Here is a 23099-nt window from a genome sequence, read left to right on the forward strand (position 1 = left end):
CCCTGATTTTAGACTCCCGCCTTCAGAACTGTGCGTCATTGCAGCTTAAGCCACTCCTGTCGTGGCACAGTTCATATCACAGCAGCTTTAGTAAACTCATTCAGAAATCATTAGCCAGGAGCTCTCTCCTAGACCCTAAATGAATTACTTTACTTTTCAACTGGACTTTATCTCAGTGTCTTACCGGTCTTAGTATGTTCCAAACTGAACTTGGCCTACAAAGGTGCCTTCCCTCTTCTCTTTAGTTTCTCAGGCTGCAGAGCAGAAATGGGTCCTACGTCATGGCAGGTGTAAGGGCACTGCCCTAAGCAACTAGGCTTTATGCATTTGTTCCATCATTCATTCTTGCCTCCCGTCTCCCCTATCCCAACCCATCACCTACAAAACCATTGTGGTGACCTTAAAAATGCAAAATTGATCCCTCTGCTGTGAAAAAATCTCAGTGTTTGGGAGGACTTTGGCTAGATTCCCTGTCATAGATTTTCCCCAAATAATTCCATATTATCTATTTTAAGAGATACTTAGAGAGCAAGAAGAAAACATGAATGGAACTCCATAAAGTTTTGGCTACGAGAAAGAAAAGACCTTTATAAACATGTAAGAGAAAGTGATTTGCAAATGAGACTCCCTAAAAATTAAAAATGACAACGGCATGGAAACTGCCAGAAAGGAAGTCGGGATAAAATACAGACTGGCACCGTTGGCGTGGTGGGGCATGATCTTGCTTGGAATACTCGAACTCCATGTTGAAGTTCTGGCTTGAGTCCTGGCTGCTCCACTTCGATCCAGTTCCCTGCTAATGTGCCTGGGAAACAGCAGATGATGGCTTAGGTACTTGAGACTCTGCCATCTTTGTGAGAGACCTGGGTGGAGTTCCTGTTATCCTGGCTTTGGCCTGGCATAGCCCAGGCTGTTGTGGACATCTGGGGAAGGAACCTGCAGATGGAAGATTTCTCTCCCTCTCGCCACCCCCACACCCCCACCCAGGTCTCCTTCTTTGTCACTTTGCCTTGCAAATGAGAAAATAAACATAAAAAAAAAACACAAACCAGGGGAAAATTTACAACATGTATATCAGAAAAATGACTACATTTTTCAATATATAAAAGCCCTGGAAAAACAGAAGGAAAGAGAAATAAGCAGCTGCTGTGATTTGGATTAGTTTGAATTTGACCCTCCAGAGCTCCTATGTTGGAAACTTGGTCCCAGGGTGGTGTTGTTGGGAGACAGGGATTGTAGGGTCCAGTCTTAAGGTTGTGATTTCATTCTCCCACAAGTGCACCTTCTATTGTGACACCATCTACCAGTCTGCACCAGTGGGGCCACCTGATTTTGGACATTGACCCTCCAAAACTGTGGACTAAACAAACCTCTTTTCTGTATAAAGTTAGCCTGCCTCAATTATCTCATTATAGTACTGAAAAACAAATATAGCAGCTTAATGAAAGAGCAGAGAAAGGATACAGGATAACCATTCATAGAGAGACACACACACATGACCAACAGATGTGAAAAATCCCAAACAACTTTTTTTTTTTTTTTACAGGTAGAGAGACAGAGAGAAAGGTCTTCCTTCCGTTGGTTCACTCCCCAAATGGCTGCCACGGCTGGCTGCTGCGCTGATACGAAGCCAGGAGCCAGGTGCTTCTTCCTGATCTCCCACGCGGGTGCAGGCACCCAAGCACCTAGTCCATCCTCCACTGCCCTCCCGGGCTACAGCAGAGAGCTGGACTGCAAGAGGAGCAACCAGGACTAGAACCCGGCGCCCATATGGGATGCTGGCGCCGCAGGCGGAGGATTAACCAAGTGAGCCACGGCGCCGGCCCCGCCCAACAACTTTCACAATGAAGGTGATGCAGGAGACATCACGGAGAAATGATGATGTTTATCCCATCAGAAGGGCCAGAATTGAGGATCCTTTTTTGGTGAGGATATGAAGAAGGAAGTCCTCTCATCTCTCTTGGTGGGGATAGGAAAATGGCACACCTAACTGGGATGGTGGGGGAGAGTTTATCCATACCTTTTGAGTTAAAGTTGCAGATACCTTTGGATTCAGGTTCAAGTGCCAGGAATTTATTCTTTAGCTACATTTGCATTTATGTGAACAATTCAATGCAATATATGAGTGTGTGTGTGTGTGTGTGTGTGTGTGTGTATAAAGAACTGGCAGGCAACTTAAGTATCTGTTCAGAGGGTGCGAGTTAAATTACAGTACAGGATACAATGGAATAACAAAGATTTTCCAAATATGTTATTAAGAGAAAGCAAATTATGTATACTGTGAATATTGTGATCTCATTTATGGCTGTGCATGTTTTTAAAGATATGTAAGTTTATAGAGGTATTAAAATTTCCAGAAGGATCTATAGAAAGCAGTATAGAATAGTTATTTCTGGGACATAAGGAGTTGGAGACTTGAAACATGTATTTTCTAGCCTTATTTACTGTTTCCATATTTAAAAATCTTGTGCTTATTGTAGCTTCACAAATCAAAAGCAAGGACTGAATTAAATAAAGAAAGAAACAAATTGGATGCGTCACACCCTCTGCTGAGAGCCCTTTTGTGACAAAGCCATGGGGTGGGGAGGTGCTGGTGACAGGTGCGTACGTGCTCAACCTGCCTGTCCTGTAGAACTCTCTGGAATGTTCCTGAATGGACCCCGCTCTTCCAGAACCTCACACAGCCACAGGGAGGGTGTGCTGCCTGGGAGTGCGGCACTGCCTGATAAGGGAAAACCTCAACACACACAGCTCTGAAGGTTTCTGAATAATTTAAAAGTCTAATTAAATCAATTCCTTGAGGTTTTCAACTCTAGTTGAAAAATCTTTCTAAAATACCTGAGTTTACTTCCCTGTCTTAATAAATTCAATACTATAAAGCCAAGTTCAAGCAATCTTTTTCTCCCTTCAATGTACTATTTCAGCATTTGAAATGCAAATCTTATTAATACAGAGCTGCAGAGAAGCAAATGCGGAAGGTAAGGGTAAGTAATTGAGGGCTACCTAGGAAGAGAGGCCAGAAATTTTCCCAATTAAAAGTTTTTTTTCTAAAGCTAATTTTTTTTGCCTTTCCTGATGGGAGTTTAGAAAAATACCTCTGTCTAATTTTGGGTTGCAGGGATACAAGCAATTATGTTGTAATTACCCATAGTTAGTACCTGCAAATCTAATAATTAATAGTGCTCTCATCTCCACCAACCTGAGTTCTAAGTCTTAGAGGTAAGTTGACACAGGAAATTAGGGCTACCAGGCTGCCAAAGCAGGCAAAATGTTCATATGGTGTATTTACAAAACAGAATAAAAGTTTTGCTTTAAAGACAATACTGATTGAGTGTTCCTACTCTGAAATGCTTGCGAGTGTTTCAGAGTTAAGAGTCTCTAGAAGGGGCTGGCACTGTGGCTCACTTGGTTAATCCTCCGCCTGAGGCGCCAGCATCCCTTATGGGCGCAGGTTCTAGTCCAGGTTGCTCCTCTTGCAGTCCAGCTCTCTGCTGTGGCCCGGGAAGGCAGTGGAGGATGGCCCAAGTGCTTGGGCCCCTGCACCTGCATGGGAGACCAGGAAGAGGCACCTGGCTTCTGGCTTTGGATCTACGCAGTGCTGGCCATAGCAGCCATTTGGGGAGTGAACCAACGGAAGGAAGACCTTTCTCTCTGTCTCTCTTTCACTGTCTATAACTTTATCTGTCAAATAAATAAAAAATAAAAGAGTTTCTTGAAGTAGGGGATATTTGTATATATGAAAGTTCTTCAAAAATGTCGTGGTCATAGAAAGTGCATTTTATGAAAAAAAATGCATGGATTTAAAATGTTTTTGCACCAAACTTATCTTTGAATTTCATTTTCTGTGAACTTGTGGAGTACCCTCATGAAATGAGATACCTTGTTGAAGAGACTCAACTCTAAACACAAAATTCGTTTATGTTCTGTCTATACCTTGTACATGTCACCACATCACCTGGAAGTAAGGATATACGGGATTTTTTTGTGATCCTGTGTTTTGACTGTGACCTGTCACATGAGGTCAAGTGCGGACTTCTCCACATGTGGCGTCATGTCGGTGCTCAAAAAGTTTCAGACTTTGAATTTCGGGCTTCTGGATGAGTGATGCTCAACCCGTACCATACAAGGCACACGCAGGGTTATTTCAACTGTTCTGACTTCGCTTCTCGTCTCTAGTTGGGAGCGCAGCAGAGAAGAGGATGCCCGCTGGATGTCCAGCACTATGTCTGGGTCCCCCTGCAGGGCGTGAGGTCAGAGGACCGCAGAGCTGGGGGAGATGTGTGCTGCTCTGGGTTGCGGTGCTTGCTGGGAGCACAGGTTATTGTCCAAGGTTTCCTCTTTCACCAGATCGCCCCGTTAGAGACGGTGGGCTTTTCTTATCTGTGCTTGTTGCAGTTTGGGGGTTGCTGTCTTTTCCAGCACTCAATCTGGGACATAAGAGTCAAAAAACCAAACCAAGCAAACAAAGCCCAGGGTAATCCCTCCCATGCTGTTCCTTTCTTGGTTCTGGAGTTCCCAGGCAGTCCACCTTCTCCTCTCCACTGTTCAGCGACTTCTAGGCCTCTTTTTTTTTAATATGGTATCCAGGGTGTTAAGCCATGCCTTGCTTTTTATATAGGATTTCTGCAAAAATCATCTGCCTTGACATCTAGATACTATTAAGAGTTTTCTTTTTCCTGTTCCAGTTTTCAAAAGCAATCTTGGTGGCTATTTGTTCATATTAGTAGCAAGGTACTCAAGTAGGGGCTTGGAATGCCATATAGGGCTTGCTTCTGGTCCCATATGACCTGATGTGGACCTCTTAAAACTATAGCTGCCGGGCTGGCGCTGTGGCGCAGTGGGTTACTGCCCTGGCCTGAAGCGCCAGCATCCCATATGGGTGCCGGTTCGAGACTCAGCTGCTCCACTTCCAATCCAGCTCTCTGCTATGGCCTGGGAAGATGGCCCAAGTCCTTGGGCCCCTGCATCTGTATGGGAGACTTAGAAGAAGCTCCTGGCTTTCCTGGCTTCAGATTGGAGCACTCTGGCTGTTGCGGCCATCTGGGGAGTGAACCAGCGGATGGAAGATCTCTCTCTCTCTCTCTGCCTCTCCTCTTTCTGTGTAACTCTGACTTTCAAATAAATAAATAATTCTTTAAAAAACAAAAAACAAACAAACAAAAAACTATAGCTGCTTTAACGGGAAGCTCAGTTGGGCTGTGGCAACAACACAGCAAAGCTATGAATCCCAGAATTCAGGCGGCAGTTGCTGCTGGCCCTGGGCTGCCCACTCCAATATTTGGAGGAAGAGGGTCCCAAATTTTTACCCAACTTACACTGACATCAAAGTCTTCAGTTTCCTGCTTGCCAGCTTCCTCTAATAGAGCATCCCTCAGATTCCTGTCAGAAATAGGCTCCATGCCTTTCAAGGCACATCAGATGGAAGGATATTGAGGGAAAAAAAGGGAGAAGTATATTTATGGCATTTACCCTTGTCCTTTCAAGAAAAATGCATACATATTGAGTCTTTAAATAATAAATAAATAAACTAAAATTCAACTTGAGGATATCAATAAAATAGAAACAAAAGGATCCCTTTCAGGGTTGACCTGGTAAGTATGGGTTCCTGGGGCCATGAAGACGCACTTGACAGTGTGATAATGAGGGTGTGGAGAATGAAGCTAGGGAGTGAGCAGGCGGACAGAACTTCCCAGTAGGGGACCAAGAGGGGGCCAGTTGGGGAGGTTGGAGAGGGACTCAGGGGCAGGGGCCAGTCCTCAGAGGACCTTGCAGGCCTTGGGAAGGACCTTAGGTGAGATTGATTCTGAGTGTGTTTTTCTCTTGTTGATCCCAAGACGTGTATCGCCCACCACTTTTGTCACAGACTGCCAGTTTCTAAGAATTGCATCCAGTTCATAATCACGGACCAGAGCAGAAGAGATGACTCCCCAGGCCAGTGAGCTAGAGGAAGTCGACCATGAGCACCTTTGTTCTTGGAGGGCAGCCACAGCCTCGGCACCCTCTGGGTCAGGTCAGGGACTGCAGCCTCCTGGGTAATGGGGTGCAAACTGAATTGTGGAATTGATCATTACCACCTGCGTCTCTCTCCCCTGCTCCTGGGAAGAGGCAGGTCCTGAGGCGAGGGCTCTGAGGCAGAGGCTCTTACGTGACAATTGAGCCCCGGAGCAATCATGGAGGTCTGTTGTGGCAGCTTCAGGATGACACCGGCCCCTTCAAGCTGGGGTGCCCAGGGAGATTTGAAAATCCACCGGATGGCATGGGGCTAACTTACTAGGTCTGAGTCTGTGTGCCTCTTAGGAGTTTGCGGACAGAGAGAGGCCACTCTTTGTCATCTCCTTCTTGCTCAATTTTGGTTCCATAATAGGCTCCCTGACTCATCCAGGCTCCCGATGGAAGGGAGAAGTTCACTGAGCTGTCACTGCTTCTGCTGACACTGAGTCCTTCCTGCCCGCACACTGCCTCTCTCAGCCTTGGATCACTCCTGACAGAGGGAATTCCCCGGCAGTTCTTCCCCATCACTTCCGACAGGTGCACGCGTGCCATCCTTGGGTACAAGGCAAGGGGCAAGTCCAGCTGGATTGCAAAAACGCTGCATGTTCCCAAGCTGTGTGCCATGGAAATAACTGAGGGGAGTTTGGAAGAGCCCTTTAGGAAAACCCAGCAGGAACCCACGGGAATTCAAGTAAGCACTCGGGAAGCTCCTTGTGGATGGCACCAAGAGAAGAAATGGAATGAACTGGTAGGCGAGGGGTTGAGAGACTGGGGACAGGCACCTTTCAGTGCCTGCCTGGGATGGAGACTGAGTCTGGCTCTGCCCAGAGAGCTCAGCCAAGGGCCCATCGTGTGTGTGGCCATATTTGAATAGGCTTTTGAATAGTACCGTTAGTTTGAGGGGAGAAAGAAGTAGATATTTATCATGGGAAGAAGGTGAACTTGGCAGCCCTTCATACTGTATGAAACGTCGTGCTCAGAAGCATTGGTCTCAGGGCAGTAATGAAGCTTAGTAACATCAATGGGCATTGTCTCCATGCCAGGGGAACACACTAAATAAGCAGTACTGTAGCTGGAACTGGGGCTGAATGCATAGGAAGAGTTTTACTTCTAATTAAACTGTCCCTGTGGGGGTGTCTGTCAACCCTGATCTCTGTTCTGGTGAGATCACTACCTCCTCCTGCAGTCACTCCCCCAGAGGCTGGGCGAGGCAGGCAGAGGGGTCAGGCCAGGTTCTAGTGGTGGCCCTGTCAGCCGGGGTCTGGGCCACTTCTGAGAAGTCACTCAGTCCCTCTGCACCTTGCCCTCGTCTGTGTAATGGGGACACTCAGACTCCTCTTTTGGGTAGCTCAGAGGACCAGTGCTAGTGAGGGTCAATTCTGTCCCTCAGTGGAGCCTGCCTTCCCCTGGGGAACAGATCTTAATTCTCCCTCATCCAAGTGCTTCTCCTGCAATGCATTTATTGATAGAACTACAATGTTCGGATTTGGGATAAATGTTTGAGCTGTATGTTTTTTTCCCTTCAAATGCAGAATGAAGGCCACAATCCCACATACTTGGGTATGGGGTGGAGGTATCAGGTCAACACACAGCTCATTGCATCCCTGTCCGTACCCCTTGGCTTATCAATAAACCCTGAAGTCTGGACCATTCATCTCCCCAAGAAGGCTGCTGCCAAGTACAAGGCTCTCCCTCTTACTCCATTTCCCAAGGTGTTTTGGAGCAGAGCTGCTCAGACTTCGATGTGCTGCACCGAAGGTTCTTTGCTTGACCCAACTTTTATCAGGTTCTTGAAACTTCTCCTTCTGTGCCTTTCCCTGTGTAATCCAGCTTCAGCAAGTTCCTTGCTAAGCCTTGCATAGGAAGCAACCACTCGTGATGGCTGATGAGCCTCAGTGTCTGACAGGCGTCCTCTTCCCTAGACATCTCCCAGGTGATGTCTGATCACCCTGGCCTACCTACAGTGAGAATCCAGTGAGGTCTGTTTAGCCCTGATGTTCTCCTCCCAGTTCCCACTGACCTTGGCCCTGTTCTTTGGGCTGTGTCCATTCGTACTTGCTCATGCTGTCTTCTGAGTTGAGCCTAATCTCTCTCTCTCTCACCTCAAAACCCCAGTGCTGTGGACCCTATACCTGCTCCCAAAGGTCCTGGAGAAAGTCTGCCTTACCATGCCAAGTGTCACTGCCTGAGTGTTTTGAGAGTTGACGAGGAAAAGTAAGCGAGGTGGCAGGTGAGCAGTGTAGCTCCACGATGAGTGAGGCACAGTGAAACCCAGTCTTGTTTTCACCTCCTCCATCCTGCATGTAGTGAAATCCTTGTTATCCCAGGCAGGTAGGTCAAGGGCTGGGCCGGGCTGGCGGTCCCTGTAGGCACAGATCTATAAGCTATTTGAAAGCCTGGCTGCTCAGTGTGTGGGCTGTGGCTGAGCTGCAGCAGCTGCTGCTGGGAGCTTGTTAGAAGGGCAGACCCTCAGACCTGCTGAATCAGGACCTGCACCAAACAAGCTCAGCATGGGACAGCACAGCGCATTGATGTCTGAGCAGCACTGCTCCAAAACACCCTTGGGAATGGAGTAAGAGGGACAGACTTGCATTTGGCAGAGGTCTTCTTGAGAGGTTGCATGGTCCAGAGTTCAGGGTTTATCGATAAGCCATGAGGTACGGAACAGGGATGGAATGAGGTGTGCATTGTATGTAAGACCTGACACCCACATCCCATGCCCAAGTACAACAGACCATAGTCCCTCAAGTGTTTTCTAATGAGGCTGGGTCTGGCTAATTGCTGGGCTTTCATTTTATGGAGTATTGTGTTTAAGCTGAGATTCTGTCACTATAAGGATTCTCCCCTCCTTCCCTCCTTAATAAACACTTAAAGAAAAATCCTTAATCATTCGTAGGAGCTCCCGTTAATTGGCTGCCAAGGGTCCAGTGGATGAGTCTATCTGGGCGGGGGAGGTCCATGTGTCCCCGTTAAGCCCTGATTTCCAGAGTTCAGGGCAGCCTAGGACAGATGAGCCCCTCTTTAACCACAGGGATCCCTACAGCAGCCCCTTTGAGTGCAGAGATGACCTGCTTTCCAGGTCTGTCCATGTCACTCCGCCTCCCTCTGGAGCCTGTTTTTCTGGTTTTATGCTCCTTCTCAGCAGGTTCTAGGGCTGTGTGCTCAGCATGTCCCAGGTCTCCTCCAGGACTTGGTGCAGGTCAGACCAGCAGTGGGTCCCCACCCCAGGGGCACCCTCCTCAGCCCAGGACACACTGTGGAAGTCAGGGACCTTTAGCTCTAGGTATATTATGGTGGACTCTCACCATCTTCATACTCTTTATCTATTTCGCTGACAGAATACTCTGAAAAAGAGCAGGAAAAAATATTAGTAGGAATTGGTATGGTAGACTCTAGGTTACACTTTTTTTTTTTTAAAGATTTATTTATTATTTGAAAGACAGAGTTACAGAGACAGAGGGAGAGAGAGAGCAAGAGAGAGAGAGCGAGAGAGCAAGAGAGCGAGAGAGAGAGGTCTTCCATCTACTGGTTTACTCCCTAAATGGCTGCAATGGCTGGAGGTGGGCTGATCCAAAGCCAAGAGCCAAGAGCTTCATCTGGGTCTCCCATGTGGATGCAGAGGCCCAAGTACCTGGGCCATCATCTGCTGCTTTCCCAGGCCACAGCAGAGAGCTGGATCAGAAGTGGAGCAGCCAGGATTCGAACTGGTGCCTGAATGGGATACTGGCACTGCAGGAGGTGGCTTTACCTGCTATGCCACAGCACCAGCCCCATCTACACCTTTTAATCTCTCAGGGAATTAGTTTTCAGATAATCTCCTAAGTCAGCTGGGGAAACTCAGAGTGGAGATCATTCATTTTGGGATAAGAGGTTTCCTTGATCTTAGCAGTTTGAGGCCTATAGCGTGTGCTCAAGGAATAGTGATTCCCCCACCTTGTGTATATTTTGTCCTGTGTATGTTTTTTCCTTCCTACCAAGCTGGGAGGGGCTGAGATGGTGTTGTACATCTTGATATCGAGTCCCAGCAGACAGCAGGTATACAGTGCATGTGCTGGCTGAGCAGAGCACAGATGACCTGGTATCTTCCCTTCTAACTCCATGGTGGATATCCCCTCACTTTCAAGAAGCTAAGGCACTTGGTGCTTTGTCTCTTTCTTGCCTGACCTTTGAGCTTTTTAAAAAAATTTTTTTTTAAATTTATTTATTTGAGAGGTAGAGTTACAGAGAGAGAGAGAGAGAGAGAGAGAGAGAGAGACAAAGGTCTTCCTTCCATTGGTTTACTCCCCAGATAGCCGTTTTACTCCCCAGATAGCTGCAATGGCCGGAGCTGCGCTGATCCGAAGCCAGGAGCCAGGTGCTTCCTCCTGGTCTCCCATGTGGGTGCAGGGGCCTAAGCACTTGGGCCATCCTCCACTGCCTTCCCGGGCCACAGCAGAGAGCTGGACTGGAAGAGGAGCAGCCAGGACTAGAACCAGCGCCCCTATAGGATGCCAGCACTGCAGGTGGAGGATTAACCTACTGTGCCACAGCGCTGGCCCCATGACCTTTGAGCTTTGACATTGAGTCCCAGAAACAATGTCTTGGCCATTGGCCTGAACTAAAGCTCCCACATCTGAAACAGTCCAGAAAGACTGGGCTCTTCTTGGCTGGGGGCACGCTCTTTCTGTGCTTCTTGCTTTCTCATGGACAGATTAGTAACTTCTGTAGTTTGTTTAAAATCATCATCATGGCGATGCTTTGGCACAGCATCCCATATGGGAGTGCTTGAGTTCAATTCCTGGCTCTGTCTTGGATTCCAGCTTCCTGATCACGCACACCCTGGGAAGCAGCAGGTAATGGCTCATATACTTGGGTCCCTCCACCCATGTGGGAGACTGGAACAAGTTCCTGGCGCCTGGCTTCTGCCTGGCCCATTCTTGGGGAAGAGAACCAACGTGTTGGAAGATCTCTCTCCATCTGTGTATCTATAATAAATAAATAATTTGAAATCATCTTAAATTATACCTTCTGTATCAGACTCCAGGGCAGTTAGCATTGAGGTCTCTTTGTCTGCTTTTAATTTTGATATTAAAGATGTTACTGTTGAAAGATAGACGAGGGTGGCCATTAATGATTGAAACCTTACACTTCTCAGTGGGTGCCTATGGGGTATCTAGGGTCTGAGGTTCTTTCTTGGCACCAAGGCGGATCATCACACTGGAAGAACTGACACTGGGGCCTATGTTGGGTGCTCCCTCTGTCCCTCCTCCTCCTCCTGCTCCAGCTCTTGGCTTTGGTGTCTTACTCTAGGTCTGCAACACATCAGTGGTCAGGAAATGTAGCCCTCTGGTAGCACTGGGGTTAGTTTGGGTCCCCAGGACCACCAGGATGACTGGGCTCAGGGAGATTGTTTTAGAGACATTCCTTCTGCCCACGACATCTTTAGACCAAGTGGCTCCAAGACCATGTAGACCCACAGTGGGATCTCCCTGTCACTAGCACATGGGAGTCTCTGGTATTCTGTCACTGAGGATTCCCCAAGAGATGGGGAATGGGGGCTGGTTGAGAAATATGGGGCTGTCTAGCACAGAGCCATTGAGATGTGCACTGGGAAGCGCCTATGCATTTTTTTTTTTTTTTTAGAACTTCCGTTAGCTCTTTGGTAGCCTTGCTTACGTCTTCTGGAATTTTGTGATCTCTGCTCCCTTTTACTTCCCCCACCCCCATCTCCTGCCTATTCCTAAACACGTGTGCATGCACACACACACACGTGCACACCCTACCTTCTATTCTTAATAGCAGAAGATGAGAAGGCCGGTTACAAGAAGGTGGAGGCGAGTCTGCTCCACCTGGTTATGGGAGCGTCAGCGTTTGAGCCTGGCCTGTGGTGTTGTGATGAGAGGCCTTTAGGATCCTGACAGCAGCCACATCTGTGAATCCTTCAGTGTCAGACCGAGCACCTCTTACAGATAAGGAACTCCAACTCATCCTCCTACAGTGCAGCTCTCATTGTTAAGAATCATTTCTAGTGGTTCCCCATTCTAGATGGCAAGAGTCAGGTCTCCGTCTTGAGCAGCAGATGGTGAAATTTTTAAAGACAGTGTATTTTCCAGACTTAACATCATCCCCTTTTGCGTCAATGGCTTTTGGTGTGCATACCCTCAGCCTCTCCTTTGAGCCCCCAGTCAATCTGCTTCTTCTTCTTCTCTTCTTTTTTTTTTTTTTTTTTTTTTTTTTTTTGGACAGGCAGAGTGGACAGTGAGAGAGAGAGAGAGAGAGAGAGAGAGAAAGGTCTTCCTTTTCCTTTGGTTCACCCCCCTAATGGCTTCTGCAGCCGGTGCACTGCGGCCGGTGCACCACGCTGATCTGAAGCCAGGAGCCAGGTGCTTCTCCTGGTCTCCCATGCGGGTGCAGGGCCCAAGGACTTGGGCCATCCTCCACTGCACTCCCGGGCCACAGCAGAGAGCTGGCCTGGAAGAGGGGCAACCGGGACAGAATCCGGCGCCCCGACCGGGACTAGAACCCGGTGTGCCGGCGCCGCTAGGCGGAGGATTAGCCTATTGAGCTGCGGCGCCGGCATAAACTTTCTTATCTGCATCCAAAGTCCATCATAAAAGCGTTGCATGGGACAGAGCCCTGTGGTTGTCCACTGAAAGCCAAGTTGACTCTGATCCCTTAAACAGTATCTCCAGTGGTATCCAATCTTTCATTGTCCCATCACCTTACATTAGCATCTGCCTCATCTCTCTCTTGTCTGGGAACATCTGGAAGCCTTTGGAAATGAAATACCTTATGAAATTTGGTCTTATGGGGCCACAGTTCCTTGCCCTAATAACCTTGTCCAAAAGTGATGTAAAAGCCAGTGTTATGATTTCTCTTACTGATCTCTGCCGGTTTCTTGTGGTCATTTTGCTCTCAGTATTTTCCCCCAGATTGGCACTGACTCGTTTGTCCAATTTATTGTAATTCCTCAAAATCCAGAAATACATGATTAAGCTATTCTCTTTCTCTATATTCTGGGATATATTTTATTTAGGTCAAGAGGTAAAAGCTGCCATTCTCTTCTGATCTTTACATCAGTCTTTGATTTTTGCTATTTCTTACCTAATTTTGTTGTATCCTTTTCAGTCTGAAGATAATTTTCCTTCACAGTGAGGTGAGAATGAAACAGGATTGAAAAATCTGACTTTATCTGAATCATTCATCAACCCGTACTAAACAGTAGTGGCCTGGCTTGATCCTCTTTTTGCTCCAGTCATATTTTAAAAGAACCTGTGTCTTTTGTTGCTGACTGAATTAGTGTTGTCATTATTGTTAGCACCATCTTTTGGTCAGCATGTTTATCCTGGAATTCAGCTTTTTGACACTCTTCTTACAGTGCGGAGCTATTTTCCTGTATTCATCATTAGAAGTACCCTCAGGGTTTTAACCTCTGCCCGTGATCTTTCAAAACTCCAAGTCCACTGCAGGAAAAAAAAAATACCAGTTGGAATTTCTGGGGATTTCCTAACCCTCCTTTCTATTGGGTCACGGGGGCTTGAAGCACCACTTCTCCCCTCTCTGTTTAGCCGCACGCACGTTTGTACACACGCAGGCGCTATACATGCACATATTTGTACTCCACAGCCTCCCTCCTACCCAGACAGGTTCTTGGGAGCAGGATATGCCCTTCTGTAGCCGTGATCAGATACTGAATCAGACGAGTGTTCAACAACAATTTCACAAGTATTTAATAAATATTTATAGGTGCTTACTCTGGCCAGGCATTAAATCGTGAGGATTTCTACAAGCGCGGATATAATGCTTGGGGTTAGACTTTCTGGTCTATTTACTTTATAACCCTGCTCTGAGCCTGGATAGATAGACCCGTGAAGGTATAAATAGTCTTTCTGGTCCTCTTGAACACCTCCTCCTTCAGACCACGAGGTCCTTCCTGTGCCTTTAGCATTCTTCCCATGTCAGACCTGTCACCCTCTGGAGTAGCAGGTTTCAAGGATTTATCTGGGTGTTTTCTGCCATAGTTGGTTCAAAGTTCTATCTGTGCAGAAGGGTTGTTCCATGGAAAACACTGTTGCTGATCTATTGGGGTTTAATATTCCTATAGTGCAAAAAAATTTTTTTTTAAAGAAACAAGATTGGAGCATCTTGGAAGTTCCTCCTAAACTAGAGGTTGGCTGCTTTCTGTAGCATTTCTGTGCCCGGGAAATCTCTGGGCTCTTGTTAAGAATGCAGAGTCCGGGCCCATTCAGGCAGGAATGCAGATGAGGGCCGGAACCTACATCTGTACAAGCGCCCTGTGATGGGACACGCAGTCCTGGCCCTCTGCAGCAGGAGCCCATGCCTGCTGTCACCTCCGCTGGTCCCCGCTGGCCCTCAGCTCCTCACCTGCAGCCCTTGGCACTGCTTTGCTGTGGGTGCCTGTGCTTCTCCAACAGGTGGATGAGTGGCTTCTGCCTGGCCTTTTTTTTTTTTAAAAGGCCATGCGTGGGTATCTTTAGTATTCTGTCTTCCGGCCATAGAAGGCCTGGCTTTCCCCTCCCGCACGAGTGTTAGCCCTGTGTCCAACTTGGCCTTGAGCTCCTCTGCCTTCCTGGAGCTCCTGCATCCTCCTGCCTCCTTTCGCCCCCGAGGAGGTCTCCTGCAGTTCCGCCTCCTCCAGCCGTGAGCAGTCTGTGTTGGAGACGGAGCTCAGGGAGGTGGGTGTTCCTCCACAGTACTCCCCGACTCCCTTGGGACTTGGGCAGTGGAGCCGAGGACGGGGACTATTTCAGAAGGAGCACAGGGACAACTTGGCAGGAAGCACAGCTGGCTCGCCTGCGGCCTTCTCTGTTTTCCAGCCTGGGTCATGGGGTCCGATTTCTTGACCCCAGGAGGCTGCCTTTGGGGAGGTTGGACGGTTCCTTTCCAGGCTTTCTTGGCAGCCGGCTCAGCCAGCTGGCCTGTGAATATTCTCCTTGCATTTGGCAAGGTCAGGGTCCCAGAGCACTGCTGGGGCTACCCATGCATTGTCAGTCTTGGGTACACTCGCTCATTCCATTGACAGTACAAGTGCTCTCCGGGAAGACAGATTGTAACTCACAGGCAGAGGGGAAAGAAAATTTCCATGAATTCTTGTGTTTGAATCTCTGCTATAATGACTGTTGCCACAGGTACCTGCAAGGCACCTAGAGTGTTCTCACTGAGCCTAAATTGGAAGCTTCCACACAGTGCACACCCTGGCCACCACCATCACAGTCTTGATCATCGGACAATGACTGCGGGTGGTGAGACTGTTACTAAACACTCCATGTATGCTGACTTTAAGGAACTCAGTATTGGAAAGAGACGTGCCCAGATACAGCATTAACTATACATGATGCTCACCACCAAGATAGAAACAGACATGATTGGCTGTGTAGGTTAAGTTTAAAGACCAACATGATGGCGGTTTAACATGGCACATAAAAGAACCACTTAGCAGGGCTTCTTTCTGGGGTGGGCCCACAAGGGTTTGGAAGGAGTTGAGCTCTTTTCCTCTCACTCCCCTGCCTTCCTCTATCTTTTTTCTCCTCTCCCACATCTCTTTGAGCTTAGCCCTGGCATGTTTACCCAGTAAGTGACATTCAGGACTTTCCTTGTGAGTACTTAGGTGGAGGCTCAGGTTCCTCCCAGCTGTCATGCTTATGGACTCTGTGATGGTTCTACTTCTTGGGGCTCTGTGAGGGTCCACATGCTAACACAAGTGCCAAATGAACCGACCGAGCCTATAACACTCTCCATCATGTGCTAGCTGGTGTGGGCCCATCTTCCATCTCTCCATCCCCTCCTTTAGGGTTTCTGATGCCTAATTTCGCTGAGCCACATTTGAGCTACAAACTGTGGCAGGCATGGACGGCAGCAGGGAGGTGAGGCGAGGGGGGCATCTAATTTACTGCTGCCACGATTGCAGATGTGAAACAAGCCTGCGAATCAGTGATCGATTGATCCCACCTGGGCTGGATTTAAATGATTAATAATAAATAATAAATGATGTTCAGGCTTCCATAACCAGGAGCTCTAGGGTGAAGGGCCTTTGGGCTTAATTGGGCAGGGAATTAGGATCCTCAATGCAATCTTGCCAAACCTTCTCCTGGGGTCTCTCAGTTGTGGCTCTGAAAGTTCAGGGTCCAAATGGTTTGGGCTGGTTCTGAAGCCAGGGTGGCTGTGACCTGCTGCATTCTGAGCAGTCGGAGATGGTCTGGGCCCATGTGCCCTTGTCCGCATGATTGCAGAAGGTCTATGACCCCCAGGGAACCAGTCTGTAACCTGGGAAGGAAATGGCCAGCATCCCTGAAGGAAATAATGCCTGTGTTCACGTAGAACAAGAACAGGGAGACCAAGATAGGAGCCCGGGAAGAGGCTTGGGAAGGTGGAAGACAACGGCTGTTTTTGCACTTGGCTGCTAATATCTTACTCAAAGTACAGTTTCAGATGGCCCATGAAGCAGCCTGATATCATTAGTATGGGAGGCAATATTCAAGCCCCGGTATTTCTCACAAGGCGGTGTGGCAAGAACTTCCTTATTCCGCACCCCAGCCTGCAGAGAGCCTGGCTGCATGGTGGCCAGCAGGGGGCAGCTTCTCTTACCCAATTTTTTCTCATATGTCCATTCCGTCTGACTGTCCTGGTCTCTCATGGAGGAGGAAGGAAATGAGTAAGTGTAAGACTCGGTGGTAATCTCAGAGGTGGAAGGAGGAGAATTGAAGGCAGGTTGAACAGGGGAGTGCGTGGCCATCATGGGGGTGCCAGTGGCAGAGCTCCTAGGAGAGGAGAGGACAAAGTTTGGTCAACTTCCATCAGAGGCCAGGTCAGGAACCCAGCTGTATGGCATGCAGGGAGCTCAACTCTTGCAGTTGAGCTGTTTCCTAGTCCCAGATGGGCAGAGGCCACAGGGTTAGCAGGGACCAGTTTGTGGATCATGGGAAATAGGCCCATGTGCTACCCTGGGCAGCCAACAACTGCCTGATTAAAACATGAAAGAATTGAAGCCAGTCTTGTGGTGTAGCAGGTAAAGCTGCTGCCTTCAACACTGCTGGCATCTCACGTGGGCACCAGTTCGAGTCCTGAGTGCTCCACTTTCCCTGTTGGTGGTCCAGGAAAGGCAGGAGAGGATGGCCCCAGTGTTTGGACTCCTGACACTCACGTGAAACACCCAGTTAAAGCTCCTGGCTCCTGGCTTTGGCCTGGTTGTTGCAGCCATCTAAGGAGTAATACAGTAGATGGAAAATTTCTCTCCCCCTTTCTCTGCAACTCTGTCTTTCAAATAAATAAATACATCTTTTATTTTTAAATGAAAGGATCTGTGGATGCCTTCAAGGACCACGAGGCCTGATGGCCATAACTGACAGTGGAATGTTCCAGAACACTCCCCCTTCTTCCTGGCTCATGATCCTACTCGTTCCAGTGGCCCTTCCTGTCTCACGGTTGAGTGGAAAAAATTCCCAAGTGGATGCCGTAGCAGTTTGAAATCAAATGCTGAGGTCTGTTGCTATGGCTGGCCCATCACAAATGCTGCCAAGATCCAGAGCATTTTCCATAAGCTCTGATGGCAGGACACCGGCCTTGCTGTCTGGTAACCTTTGGATAAGGCGTATGGCCCCAACACAGCCAACTACACCGTGTCCTTTCTTAGGAATCTCTGCCTTCTAACTGGAGCCAAGAAACTAATTCAAAGGAGTGAGAGGGGTCTCCTGGGGGCTTAGGGCCCTGCAGTCATTTGGAGTAAACTGGCCCAGCTGGCAGAGACTGTACCCAGCAGATCAGTGGGTGGTGACTGTGGTTGGTGGAAAGAACATGGACTTTGCTGTGACATGACCTGAGCTTCTGGCTTGTTCTTGAGCTATAGTGGTAATGTCTTGCTCTTTTAGGGGAAGTCAGAGCTGATCCCTATCTGGGCCAGGGTCCCCGACGCACAGACGGGGAGGGAGGTGGCATCTGGAAGTTGGGGAAAGCTGCTGCTGGTTCTACCAAGTGGCACCGGGGGAAATGGTTCCCTTCCATGTCTAGCGCGGTGACAGGCCCTGCAGGCACCACCTGAGGGACCTGTGGGAAGGCCAGGTCTGTGGTGGCCCTGTGGGCTGAGGCCAAGCAGCTGTGTTCCCCGCACACACCACTGGAAAGATGCTCATGTCCTAGGTCAAGTGACGATAGGGGCAAGATCAAGTGAACCCCGGTGAGCTCCCTGGGAATGTGTCACCTCTTGCCCTGCTCCGGGCCTGATGGAGCAATGCTTGTCCTGCCTCACTCACCAGACACCCACTGGGATGCCAAGAGGCCATGCAGGTCCGCCTGAGAGGACTCTGCAAAGCCACAGCTGCCTGACCAACAGAGGAGGCTATCCTTGAGTTGATGTTGGCCACCCAGTCATTTCCAACTGTGCCCCCATGCATCTGCCCTGGGCTGGGACATTGCAGGGCCTACAGGGGTGCTCATTAGGGCTGTGCTGTGGCCTTGGCTCCAGGAATTCAGACCAGGATTCTGGTCTATCTGGGATATCCATCAGCTTCATGCCCCATCCAGAAGGGAGAGGGGGCAAGGGGAAGCTCGTTAGAGCCTGGATCCCAGCAGAGTTCTGTTCCAGGCCTGTTTTTGCAGCCTCTGTGGAGTGAAGAAGGGCAACTTCGGCAGGTGTGAGGAAGTGGGCGGGGGAGCTGCTCTGCTCCTGAGATAGCAGGTGCCCTTCCTCTTTATAAGGGACCCAATGAGATGCTTGACTTGTATTCACTCCCCTTTCCCAAACTCTGCCTGCACACAGACACACACAGACACACAGACACACACCCCACTGTGCCCTTCTTGTCTAAAGGCACTTAGGGAGGGTTCAGTCTCTCAACTCTTGTGTGTGAGGAAAATCCAGGACCTGTCTGAGTGCACTGAGGTCCAGATCTGGCCCCTGGGAACCCAAGGCCAATGAGCACATGGACACTGGTAAGGCCCCCAGGGCTGCTCTGATCCTCACGGCTCTGTGCAGGGGCCTGGGAACGCCCCCAGTGCTGGAATGTGAATAAGGAATTAGACAGGTGTGTGTGTGTGTGTGTGTGTGTGTGTGTGGAGCAGAGCTGTTGAAAGCATGCTTCGTGCTCTGGGCACATGTGGCTTGTTGGGAGCGGCATGGAGAATAACACCAACTTGTAGCACTTGCTGGGTGTTGTGGCTGCTGGCCATTGCTCTAAGAGCTTCCTGTGGGTTAGTGCTCATGTAACCTTCCCCACAGCCTCTCCCCATTTTACAGGTGAGGAAAGTGAGGCACAAGGAGAGAAGTGTGTGCTGGGGAAGAGTGCAGACTCCGACTTAGGATATCTGACTCTGGGCTCTGTTCCCCATGGTGGTCACAGCACTGCCATGCCCATTCCCTGCCATGTTGCACTGTGTGATTTGGGGGTGTCAGTAGCTGATGTGAGGGGTCTTTGAAAAGCCTCTCTATATGTGCATCCCGTTTAGAAAGGGAGCTGCCTATCGGATCCCCCTCGCTGGGCCTCTGGGGTACACAGTGTGGACTGGGGAGCCTGGTGTAGAGCAGGGTGGGCTGCCTGGCCAAGCCCACAGGGAGCCTGTGTAGGAGTGCTGTGCCTTCAACTTCTAACTTGGGGCTTCTGTACTTGGAAAAGCCAGGGTTTCACTCCTGCTTCTCACTGTAGCCCAACTGGCCTTTTGTGCTTTCTTGAGATCTAGTGTCAACCCACTTCACCAGGGGAGAACATGAACACCTCACCCTACAGGGGAACACTGGGGAGATGCAAGGTCAAGGACTGTGGGTCGGAAGCCGTGAGCCCCTGCACTGGCTTCTGCAGAGCTCAGCACCCGGAAGGCATGAGGGCACGAACTCCCTGGCTCTGTTACAGGCAGTCTGGCAGGGGCCACGCTCTGCACCAGCAGTTTGGCCAACAGTCACTGCATGCCTGCAAGTGTCCCGGGCCTATTCCCTTCTTGGGCATTGATTCACCTGTTCCCCAGACAACGCTGGTTGTGAGCGCTTTGTTGCCTCGTCTGGATGAGGCCAGTATCCCTAGAATCAGGTGTCCCTGTCCTCTCGTCTGCATCTGTCCCTCTCCTGTGAGCAGCTGAATGGCAGACGTGAGCAGGGCCCTGACCTCGAGAAGCCCCACTCAGCCCTCCTTCCTCAGGGGACCTGCTGTCCATACCCTCACCTCCCTGCCACACACTCCCCGTGTGAGGTATCTGAAGATCCTGAAACATCGCCCCTAAGTGTGAGCTTCCATTTGATTTACCCCCCAAGAAAATGATCACCTTGCAGCAAGATTCTGTGTGGTTTGTGGTGGAAACATCGTCTTGAATTCTATTGGTAAAACAAACAGAAAGACAATATTGGTCAATAAATAAATAAATAAATAAAGCCTCTTTCTATTTAGAACTGCACTGGCACTGGAATGTCAACAAATGTGAATCAGCAATTTTGAATTTGAAACTTAAGCATTTAACATTTAATCTATCCATTACTCCCACGCACAGAAAATTCTTGATGAGCATTTCTTGGCTATTAAGATGGGGTCTACAAAAATTAAGCAACATGAGCAAATGGTGAAGTTTCAACATTAGGTTGCAAAAGTAAAACACAGGTTCCCCATTTTGTGTGAGAGCTGGTGAAGCCATCACCTGTGACACCAGCATCCTATATGGGTGAGAGTTTGTGTCTCAGTTGTTCCACTTCTGAGCCAGCTGCCTGCCAATGACCTGGGAGAAGCAACAGAGGATGGGCCAAGGGTTTGGACCCCTGCACCCATGTAGGAGACCTGGATGAAGCTCTTGGCTTTGGCCTGGCTCAGCTCTGGCCATTGTGGCCACTTGGGGAGTGAACCAGCAGCTAGCCCCTCCCCCACCCCAACACTGACTTTCAATTAAGTAAATAAAGCTTTAAAATACTGACTTGTATGCAAAGCAGGTTTAAACAGTAAACATGAAACAAACACCACAAACAGACCAAAGCTACCAAATACGCTAAAAGTAGAGGCAGGGGAGAGAAAAAAATCACTCAAATCAGAATCAGTTTTGTTTATATTACTTGTGAAGACATTGGTTGATGTTTTTCTATGTTTCACTTTACAAATTTTCATTTTGTAAAAGAATAAGAATAGATTTTGTTTCTTTAATGTCACTCTTCTAAAAATAAAGTGTGCGCACAAGTCATGAAAAAGCCGAAACAGAGGCTGAAAGGAAGAAGGAAGGGGGAACAGCAAGAAGTGGCAAGCAGAGACGAGAAAGGCGGGGAGGCCCTGCTGGCTCTTCCTGTTGTTGCCTGAGGCCTTGGACCCGTCACACCTCCTCTGTCCAACTCCAGGTTCTGCATCTGTGAAGTGGGGGCAAGGGAGATAATGGTAGGGAGAGGTAAAGGAGATGGAGATTGTGAAATCTGCAGCCTACACACTTTGCCCCATTCAGTGGTGTTCCTGACCTTCTCTGCACAAGACGTGCAGAACATGAAGCTGTTTGTAGCACAAGGGAGGCAGCAGATGCGTGGCCCTGGGGCTCAGCACCCCACAACCGCCACAAACTGTGACTCTCCCAGCAGGAACAGTGGGCTGGCTCTCCCATCCATGCCTTATGAGTATCTCTCACATCTTTCTTCTTATGTACACAAAATTGCTTGGTTCCCTGGAAATGGTAGTAGGGGCACCAATGCTCAACTGGAAATGGTAACTGAATCACAGCATTTAGTCCAAACAGCATTTGAAGCTGTTGAAGAGGAGCTAGCAAGGGTGAAGAAAATCCAGTCCAGAGCGCCATGTGCATCAGCATCCATTAGGTGAAAACACTGTGGATCAAAACCAATACATGTGATGTCTCTATGACATTATTTGCCACAGAGCAAATAATTCACCATTGGAAAGGTCTTGGGTTCTAAAAAAGCAAAGGAGGGGCTGGCACCGTGGTATAGCAGGTTAAACCCCTCTGCCTGCTGTGCCAACATCCCATATGGATGCTGGTTCTAGCTCTGACTGCTCTACTTCCGATCCAGCTCCTTGCTAATGCACCTGGGAAAGCAGTAGAAGATGACCCAAGAGCTTGGGCCCCTGTACCACGTAGGGGACCCAGATGAAGCTCCTGGCTCCTGACTTCCATCTGGCCCAAGCCTGGCTGTTGCTAGGAGTGAACCAGTTCAGGGAGTGAACCAGCACATGGAAGCCTTCTCTCTCTGCATCTGCCTCTCCCTCTCTGTAACTCTACCTTTCAAATAAATAAATAAATAAATGTTTATAAAAAAATAAAAAACTCAAAGGAGTCTCACTGTGGTGCAGTGCCACCGGATAGGGTGTTCTGTGGCAGCAGGGGAGCTTCCTTTCTGTGAGATCAGAATAGCATTTTTACACCTTACACTTTGTGGTGTAGGAGAGCTTCCAAAGCTCTTTCGGATCTGTCACTTCACTTTCTCATCACCGCCACACTGTAAAGATGGGGGTCCCTGCACCTGGGGGACAGAGTCCCAGTGATGGCAAGGGACACCCAGGGTTGGTCACAGGCCCCACTATGTGTGAAGTCTTCAGATTTCCACACCAGGCCATTATACCACGTTCTAAGTCTCCCTGGAAGGGCAGCCAGATATGAGTCTCAGCTAGCTGTGACTCCAGGGGCAATGGATGAGCATTTATATTAAAGTTTGCCATCTGAGAGAGGCGCCTTTCTCTGAAGGGAGGAAGGAACCTCCACTGTGATATGGCCTTGACTAAACAAATTCAGAGTTGGTGAACTCAAGGGGCTTCCATAGCCTAGACAGCTCATAGCAAGAGTCTCGGGTGATTGCTGACGTCATAAATAAGAGTGCCAATTGTTAAATCAACAATGGGAGTCACTGGGTTCATGCTCCCCTCGCAGGATCTCTGTCCTTAATATATTTAACTATGAAACTGAAAAACAACACTACTAGTCGAACAATACCCTATACCTGGTTCAGTTGTGTGAGTGCAACCTGTTGAAATCCCTGCTTAGTATATACTAAGTTGATCTTCAGTATATGAAGGTAATTGAAAACGAAACGTGATGAAGAGCGGGATGGAAGAGGGAGTGGGTGAGGGGAGGGCCACGGGAGGGAGGGGGGGGGAAGCAACAACAATACAAAAGATGCATTTTATATTCTACTTAAAACTATTGGTTGAACT

The 23099-nt window shown here is 48.7% G+C and overlaps 1 protein-coding gene across 5 annotated transcripts in view; it reads right to left on the reverse strand.

Annotated features, from left to right (window-relative positions):
* ERICH6B (glutamate rich 6B) overlaps positions 1–23099 on the reverse strand; it is a 73971-nt gene that overhangs the window by 22964 nt on the left and 27908 nt on the right. For 4 of the 5 annotated variants that reach the window (XM_008259992.4, XM_051850052.2, XM_051850047.2 and 1 more), the window contains exons 4-8: positions 20236–20284; positions 16576–16748; positions 10996–11070; positions 9297–9335; positions 5316–5401 (exon numbers count right to left, since the gene is read on the reverse strand). In XM_008259992.4, the coding sequence (XP_008258214.2) occupies positions 5316–5401; positions 9297–9335; positions 10996–11070; positions 16576–16748; positions 20236–20284 (422 nt within the window). The remainder of the gene's footprint in view (positions 1–5315; positions 5402–9296; positions 9336–10995; positions 11071–16575; positions 16749–20235; positions 20285–23099) is intronic. The other variant, XM_051850048.2, reaches the window with a different exon arrangement.

The sequence above is a fragment of the Oryctolagus cuniculus genome, chromosome 9, assembly GCF_964237555.1.
Source record: "Oryctolagus cuniculus chromosome 9, mOryCun1.1, whole genome shotgun sequence".
Taxonomy (NCBI): domain Eukaryota; kingdom Metazoa; phylum Chordata; class Mammalia; order Lagomorpha; family Leporidae; genus Oryctolagus; species Oryctolagus cuniculus.